The sequence below is a fragment of the Lathamus discolor genome, chromosome 2 (assembly GCF_037157495.1).
Source record: "Lathamus discolor isolate bLatDis1 chromosome 2, bLatDis1.hap1, whole genome shotgun sequence".
In the NCBI taxonomy this organism is placed as follows: domain Eukaryota; kingdom Metazoa; phylum Chordata; class Aves; order Psittaciformes; family Psittacidae; genus Lathamus; species Lathamus discolor.
In genome coordinates, this window is record NC_088885.1 from 22360027 (window position 1) to 22368648 (window position 8622).

Consider the following 8622-nt stretch of genomic DNA (forward strand, 5'->3'; position numbering starts at 1 on the left):
CAGAGCGCGGAAATGCATGCAGCACGCATGCGGTATTGAGGGAACCGATGGGAGACAAGGCGTCCCTCACGGCCTTAGCGTTACCTTCTTGCCTATTACTGCACTGGGACCGTGAGTTCGGGGAGTTGCCTAGTATTTTTGCTCTGCCTTTGTGTGTTCTCAAAGCGCCTTCTGGGGGAGGAAACCATTTCCCCACCTTTACCCGCCCCCCCGGACTACAGCCGCCCGCCTGCACCGGGGGCCATGCCGGGTCATCGCTCCGCTCCAAGCGCCGCCAGGCCGCGCAGTCCACCGATGAGCTATCGATCTGCTCGGGCGGCTCCTCACCAATAGTGACATCAGCGATCGGCTACAAAGCCGTGGCGTGTCGGTCTCTCCCACCGCCTCCCGGGTGATGCGTCCCGGCGTCCTCTGCACGGCTGGGGGGAGCCTTAACTAGCCCCGTAGAGCGAGGGAGGGAGACCGAAAGGGAGTGCGGCAGCCGGAGGTAGCGGGGAGGGCTCTGGCAGGCGTAGCGGGACGGGGAGGGAGCGCTCCCCCTGGTCTGCGGGGCTGCCGGAGAGGCTGCCCCTGTCGGAGCCGGGCGGGACGGCAATTGTGGTGCAGGGGAGTCCGGTGGCGTCAGGGTTTTAACTCCTGGCTTAAACGTTAGAAGTAGTTAATAGCTTTTAAACGCGCGGTGAGGTCCGGTAGCTCTTGGTACCGGGGAGAGATCACCACCGCTTGTTTACCTCTTCCACGGTACGTCATGTAGTATTGCTTGGGCCAGACGAGGGCTCCTGATCACCATACAGCAGTTGACAGCGTGTTGTAGAAAGCTGCGTGTTAGGCCAGCACCGGTTTAGAGACCTCTGCGATGATATTATGTATATTGCTGCTTCTTAAAATACCCAGGCTACTTGTCTGAAAAATGTACAATGACAAATTTGGGCCAGGATTTAAACCAGCCTTATGGTTTTTTAAAGAGAAGACCTCTTTAGTAAGCGCTGGTTTTAGCTTTTTACTCTTTAATGCTACTGTAGTGTACTTGTGCTCACATGGGAAAAAGCGTGTATGTGTATTTTGTCTCTTATGAGGAGAGACGGCAGGAGCTGGGCCTGTTTAGTCTGGAGAAGAGCAGACTGAGAGGGGATCTCATTAATGCATGTAAATATCTCAGAGGTGGGTGCCAGGAGGATGGTGCCAGACTCTTCACTGGTGCCCAGTGACAGGACAAGGGGCAATGGTCATAAAATAAAACACCAGAAGTTTCACCTCAACTTGAGGAAGAAATTCTCTACACTGAAGGTGGCAGAGCACTGGAACAGGCTGTGCAGGGAGCCTGGGGAGTCTCCCTCTCTGGAGATCAACACTTGCCTGGACACGTTCCTGTGTAACCTGCTCTGGGTGCCTCTGCCTTGGTAGAGGAGTTGGACTGGATGATCTCCACTGGGGTTGGAAGGAATCTCTGATTCTGTGATTCTATGATTTGATGGTCTTAGCAGGAGTGCATGAGCCCAACAGCCTTGTATGTTCCCTGTGCAGCTCCCTATGTATTTTACCAAAGACCTATCAATGCTCAGTTGCCCTTTTTATGAGGCAAAAAGCAGGTTGTTGCCTGTTTGAAAGAGAACTCTTGAAACACACTCCTAGTCTATTTAGAGAGGATATATCATTTGTTCTGCAGTGTGCTTGGTGGTGCATTTCTGGAAGTCGGGCACACTCCATGCCACACTGACTGCTTTGTTAATTTATACACAAAAGTTCAAGGTAGTGCACTAGCAGTTACAATGATTGGGCTGTAATCTACAGTCACCAGCTCTTACATTCTCTCATCTCTGTTTAAAGACACAGTATAGATTTATTTCACTCTGCCTGTCCTGTGAGTAAGGCTCTCTGTGGGCAAAGGTCTCTTACCTTAAGGGGGAGTGGTTTTTAGTATTATAATGAAGGCAGTCCACTTCAGGATACCTCCAAAATCAGTTTTATTGCCAACTTGACACTAAAGAGTTATATGTCCTTCATCTGAGGATGTTATTGTCCTCCTCTGGTGCCCTTTGGCCTTCCTTCAGTCAGTTGTTATCTACCTAAACCAAGACAGTTGTTCTTCTAAACCTCAATAGATATACTTACGTTGTTCTTCTGGGGTAAATTTTGACCTTCCTGCTGTAAATCCAGGATCAAGGTCACCTGCAGAAGCCTGTATCACAGGTGTTGGCAGAGCTGAGCTGCATCATCTGCCCTGCTCCTGTGTGCCATATGTGTGTGATCAGACCAGCTCCCAGCCTGGCAAATGCTAAGGCAAGGCAGAAGGACTGCGGTGCAGTGCTGCAGCATTACTGTTTGGCATGGCCCTTTTGTCTGCCCAAAGTACTTGTGCCCTCCTGCCATCACTTCACATGCCTCATGATACCTGAGGTCTGGTGGGGTTCTCTTCAAAGGATGGTGGGGTACATCTTGCTCAAACACAGCTGAGGTGCTGTCTCCTGATGATCTAAATAACCCAAAGCTCATGAAGGGTAGGTGGAGGTAGAAAGGTGAGGAGTCATGCCCAAAATACATAATTACCTTGGTGAGTGCCTTGGTGGCAGAGCCAGGAAGGTTATCTTGACTTTTGCTGAGAAAGATTGGACCAGATGACTCTTGAGGTCTCTTCCAACCTGGTGTTCTATGATTCTATGACAACTGTTCTGAGTTTTCTAGACCATTTTGCCTGACAAAAAGATTGAGATGGCAACATCCTTAACAGGATAACGATAGGAGATACAGTTACAGATGAACATACACTTCCTCCCTGAGATGACTGAAGCTGTTAATGGTCATTGTTGATACCTCCAGACAGCTGGTGGTTAAAGCTGTGGGGAGGACTTTTGCCGTAAAACCAGAGAGTGCCTTGTAGTTCACAGCAGTGCAAAATCATATTCATGAGCAGCTTAAGCTAGAATAGCCCACTAGAGGCAGTCATAAAGTGAGTATATCTCTATGCCCTCTCAGCCATAACACATACTCTTCATGATTACAGAGATGGAAGCTACATCCATCTTTCTTCAGGGTTGAAAGTAGGCTTTCACATAAAAAGCAGGTTTTAATTAATGTAGTGTAATTGTGACGTTTTCCACATTAGCTGCTTTATTGACATGTTTGTGTTTTTTTTTTTTTTATCCCAGTTACAGGAATTTGCTTGAAGTGATTGATTTCTACCATGTTCTCACAGTGTTCATGGCATTTGTTAAAGATTGCAAAGATTCAACTCCAAAGTCTGAATTTAAGTCTGCATTTACAAAACCACAGAAGAGCTTTCAGCAAGTCACTGCCTGAACGTCGAAGGAAAGTAGTAGTTACAGGTATTGGCTTAGTGTCCCCTCTTGGTGTGGGGACTGAGTTTGTGTGGAAGAACCTTCTCCAAGGAGACAGTGGGATTGTAGCACTCGAGGGGGAAGAATACGGAGGCATCCCATGTAAAGTGGCTGCTTGTGTGCCAAGGGGAAATGGGGAAGGTCAGTTCAGTGAAGAAATGTTTGTGTCAAAATCAGAGACCAAATCCATGAGTTCCGCCACTGTGATGGCCATTGGTGCAGCAGATCTGGCAATGAAGGACTCCAGCTGGTCTCCCCAGTCTGAAGAGGATCGCTTAAGTGCTGGTGTGGCAATTGGGATGGGAATGGTTCCACTGGAAGAGATTTCTGATACAGCTGCTTTATTTAAAACAAAGGGTTATAACAAGGTCAGCCCATTCTTTGTCCCAAAGATTTTAGTCAATATGGCAGCAGGCCATATCAGCATTAAATACCAACTGAAAGGGCCAAATCATGCTGTGTCAACTGCTTGTACCACAGGCGCACATGCTGTTGGAGACTCCTTTAGATTTATTGCTGCTGGTGATGCAGATATCATGTTGGCTGGAGGGACTGAGGCTTGCATTAGTCCTTTGTCCTTGGCTGGGTTTGCAAGAGCTCGGGCCCTCAGCACGAGTTTTAACTCAAGCCCTAAAATGGCCTGCCGACCATTTGATTTGCGGAGAGAAGGATTTGTGATGGGAGAGGGTGCTGCTGTGTTGGTCTTGGAAGAGTATGGACATGCCGTACAAAGAGGTGCTAGGATCTATGCAGAAGTTCTAGGTTATGGACTATCTGGTGATGCTTGCCACATAACAGCACCTAATCCAGAGGGAGATGGTGCATTCAGGTAAGAACTGTATGTTGATTATGATAGATGCTTCATATGCTAATTCTAGTGAATACATTTGTTTCCATTATTGCATGCTTTTCCTAGAGAAATGCTGTTCAATCTTGAATTAATATTCCAAAAGCCAGAAAACTTAACCTGAAAACTGAAAGAACGTCTGATAAGGTTTTACCCCAATTTTCTTCTTCTAGTAACAAAGTGAAGGCCAGTTCATGCTAGAATCAGCCTTTTTGCATACAGTTATGAAAACTTTCTGAATGTGAAAATATTTCGTGTTTGGTGCCTACAGCTGTTCACACAAAGTGTCAAAGGAAACATCTTTTTTAAGATTTTTGTGGTATGATAGAACCTTTTTCAGGTTCTCCTTTGCACTTTGTCCATAGAGAAGAGAGACCCCACTGTAAAAGCAGGTTGTGTCATTTGTTGTGTTCTGAAAGGAGAATAGCATTTCTGAAGAAATCCAAAGTGATGGAAACTATAGAGCACTTGTAGGATTTAGTTTGTTAGAATAATTACCATGCATGTAATTTTCATTAATTGTGGCTATTCTTGTTTAGAAAAGACTTGAGCTTTTCATAGGGAAAGCATTTAGTTCATATGCTGGTGCTGCAAGCATGTTTAAATACTTCATTCTTGATGCAGCTAAGAGTGTGGAGGGGGGTAACAAATAGACTTTAGCTTCATCATTGTTAATTTCATCAAAACCAGGTCACAAGTAGATGATATTAATTTAATTGTTAGCATTGACCTAATTAAATTGTCAGTTAAATTACATAGGTAAGTTTGGGAGCTTTGTGTAGGCTGAATACTGCTGCTGACACTGAAATCTTTAGTAAAGGTTTAGTTTGCATTATTCTGAATGTATGTGAGTAACAAAATTCAATACATCACTGCACAAATAGATCAAATTCCTGCATGGTATTGTAAAGCTGTGTTTGCATCTTTGTTGGGTTAACAGATTTTCCAAGAGGTGTAATATACCAGGTTTTCCCTTTATGCTGTTTGATTCATACTTCATTGTTCTGCAGACTTGGGTGTGAGCTGAGTAATCAGCAGTGTTGTCTTTCAGATATTCAGATTTGTTTACCCTTGAGATTATATGGCAGTATATTGTAACAGAATTTTTCATGTATTTTATGATTGCAGTAGCATATAAATTGAATTCACAGTGGGAAGTAGTTCAAAATTAATCTTGGTATCTAAAAATGTTGAGCCTTTCCACCCTTGAGATGAGATAATACATTTTAATACAGTTTTCAAACCATTATTTTATTACTGCCGTGGTGTATGGATTAAATCCATGTATATGCTTCTCTTACTTTTCTGGGGGAATTTTATTTGCTGCATCAAGAAGAACGAGGGGAATCTATTTTTGACATCTAGTAACTGACTTCAGTTGGAGACTAATATGTATGTTGGAAAAAACCTGCAGGAAAGGACAGGCAAAGCCAGACTCAGAAGTGTGGATATAAAGTGTGTTCTACACACTTGATCTGTAAATGTAAATGTGCCTTGCAGCTGACATTTAACTAAATTAACGTATCTGTTTCCCTCAGTAATCCTTTTTGCCTGAGTGTTGCCTCACTGTCTACTGACAGCATCAGTGACTTCCAACCTAAGCTAAGCTGAACGCTTCTTGGGGTAGAAGGCCATACTGGAGACATTTAAATATGACCAACAGGCTGTGCTGTCGTTTTTTTGGGCTTCCTTTTATTGTCAGTGGTCTTTTGCTCAGAGATACTTAGCTAAGCTCTGTGTGCAAGGAGTGATGTTGGATTAATCTCTTTCTTTCTGTAGGAAATCTGTGAGAAAATCACCGTATGGAGATGTATTGATCCTTCTGTGATTTTCATAGAAAACAGTATTTTATAGAGGCAGTCAAAGTCCACAGGTTATCAAGAGTTTGAGTGAAACTTACAATGTCGGAGTAGAAAAGTGTGACTTTTAGTAAATTTAATTTTTGGCATAGGAATTTGTGCTATCTCATTGACATTTCTAGCCTCGGGAAGCGTGCTCAAGAGGAGGATGACTGCAGAATTTTTCTTTCATTGCCCAATATTTTTTTTTTTTATTTTTTTTTCCAGTTCCCTAATACTGCTAATATGAGGGGAAATAAAAACTAGTAAAAACTAGGGAATCTTTTCACTTAGAATGGGAAGGGGATTTCTTAGTCCATTGTACTGAAAGTTACATTAATGCATTACTATACTAGAGAAACTTCAGTGGACAAAAGATAGATTTTTGCAATTATTTCAGGTCATTATTTCAATCTCAAGTGTTTGTTTGTTTTTAATTTTGCATTGAGAAGAATCTTTGAGATATTAATGTAGTCTGTATAGTTATATCTTCATTCTTTCTGTATTTTTCCCAACTGTGGAAGTTTTAGCAGCAGGTACCTGACTTTTTAGTGGGTCTCACCACTACTATCTTTCTTGAGTGGCTAAATGTAAATGCTGGTATGTTTAGTTAGGTGAATCCATCTCTTGTCATTTACATCTTGGTGAAGTATGTCATGCAGATTTTAATATATGATAAACATTCTAAAACATCCTATACTTTTGCTTTTGTTTTGTACATGTGTCAAAAAACCAATGGGAAATTAATTCTGTTTTCTTTTTTTCTTAGGTGCATGTCTGCTGCAATAAAAGATTCTGGGATCAAGCCTGAAGACATTACATACATCAATGCACATGCAACTTCTACACCTCTAGGAGATGCTGCTGAGAATCAAGCGATCAAGAGACTTTTTAAAGATCACTCACGTAATATTGCTGTTTCCTCAACAAAAGGAGCAACAGGACATCTCTTGGGGGCTGCAGGAGCTATTGAAGCAGCTTTTACTGTGCTGTCCTGTTACCACGGAGTTTTACCACCTACTCTAAACTTAGAGAAAACAGAGGCAGAGTTTGATCTCAATTATGTTCCATTAACAGCTCAGGAGTGGAAGACTGAAAAACGACGTATAGCACTCACAAATTCATTTGGTTTTGGTGGTACTAATGCAACTTTGTGCTTTTCAAGTGTTTAACTTATGGTGAGCATGTTTTGAAAAATGGCGCTGACATTGATTTTCTGTACTGCCACCCTTGATATGTACTGTGCTCTTTTCTCAGCTTTGAGAATTGCTCATTTGATACATAAGGACTTTCTTCACCTTAAACTGGTAATCGTAGAAGACAGAACTTATTTTACTGATTTTAATAAAAGTAAGTAAAAGACCTATTCTTCGTGTTGTAAAGAAGTTTTTCTTCTTGACTAGAGGAGGAGACATTGACCATTTTGTGGGTTTACTTCATTAGAACAGAGTTTTCATATGCATGTGATACAGAAATGGCTCTGAAACATTTATGCAAAAGGGAGGCTGGCTAACAAACTAGTTTCCATGTGTTGTGTTACTTCATTAGCTATGGTGTGAAGTGGTAACAGTGAAGGATGCATACAGCATGGCTGATACATCTTCCATGTGACACATGGAAAGAATTAGTAGGTAACCTGATTTGTTCTGAAATTTTGGACAAGAATAGCAAGGTAGATATGAAAGTATGGATTTACAAGATAGTTACACGGAAAGGAAAAAGACTAGAAACCCCCTGCTGCTCTGCCAAAATGGAGAAATAGAAATAGCCAAACTCGGAAAAGCGAAGAATCTTTTAGCAAATAAAAACCCCACCACATGCAAGAAATAAGTCTGGGTCTTGTGGTGAGGGTAAGAGGAAGAAAGAGAACAGGAAAATGAAATTATACCTACAGCTGACATATTGATGGTGGATTAAGTTGTCTCTTGGAAAGAACAAGTGAACAACTTCAGCTGTTCCTTCTGGCTCCTGTCAGCATCTTAGCCAAGTAGTGCATTGATAGCGCAGATGTGAGCGAAGTCAGACATCCCTATTGGTGAGTTATGTCATTAAAAGACTTTTCACCAGTTCTCTTTGTGACCAGTGTAAGTGGAGGCAAAATAACTCACTGGGTTTAAAATAAAGGACATATAAAGCAGCTATATTGTAAGTAAATTTAATTCTGGAAAGAGATTACTTATGGGCTATCATGAGGCTTAGCATTACCCTAGAACCTCATTATTTACACAAATGGTCTGAATGCTGATGTGGAAGAGCATAATTTTTGCATCTGCTGTCTTTACTGACATCTAAAGAGAATTATGAGAAAAACTGCAGAGAATAATTAAGACTCTTTCAGAAGCTGAGCTCGTACAGAACAATGCAGTCCAAAATAGATTAATGCATAATAAGCCTGAGAGCAAATAGAGAGAGTATGGGAATTTGCTGTTGGAAAAAACCCCCTACAAACCTCTTATATTGTAAATAATTAATATTAGCAGTACAATGAATGAGAATTTGGACTGCATGCAGTGTAAAAGGCAGACATAAAATTCAACATTACTATCTGCAAATTATATGCAAAAAGGAATTGACTGAAAATATTCTGCCTCCAGGAGAAAGC

At 42.0% G+C, this 8622-nt stretch overlaps 1 protein-coding gene across 3 annotated transcripts; it reads left to right on the forward strand.

Moving 5' to 3' along the window:
• The first annotated feature begins 379 nt into the window (after positions 1–379).
• Positions 380–7386, forward strand: OXSM (3-oxoacyl-ACP synthase, mitochondrial). Of its 3 annotated transcripts, none has more exons than XM_065669200.1 (3): positions 380–487; positions 3147–4164; positions 6790–7386. In XM_065669200.1, exons 2-3 carry the CDS (start codon positions 3182–3184, stop codon positions 7190–7192), a joined length of 1386 nt encoding a protein of 461 aa, XP_065525272.1. In that variant the 5' UTR covers positions 380–487; positions 3147–3181; the 3' UTR covers positions 7193–7386. The 3 variants fall into 3 exon arrangements, with proteins under 3 accessions (XP_065525272.1, XP_065525273.1, XP_065525274.1); XM_065669201.1 differs by having other exon boundaries at positions 385–741; XM_065669202.1 differs by lacking the exon at positions 380–487 and adding an exon at positions 1002–1161.
• Positions 7387–8622: the final 1236 nt, after the last annotated feature.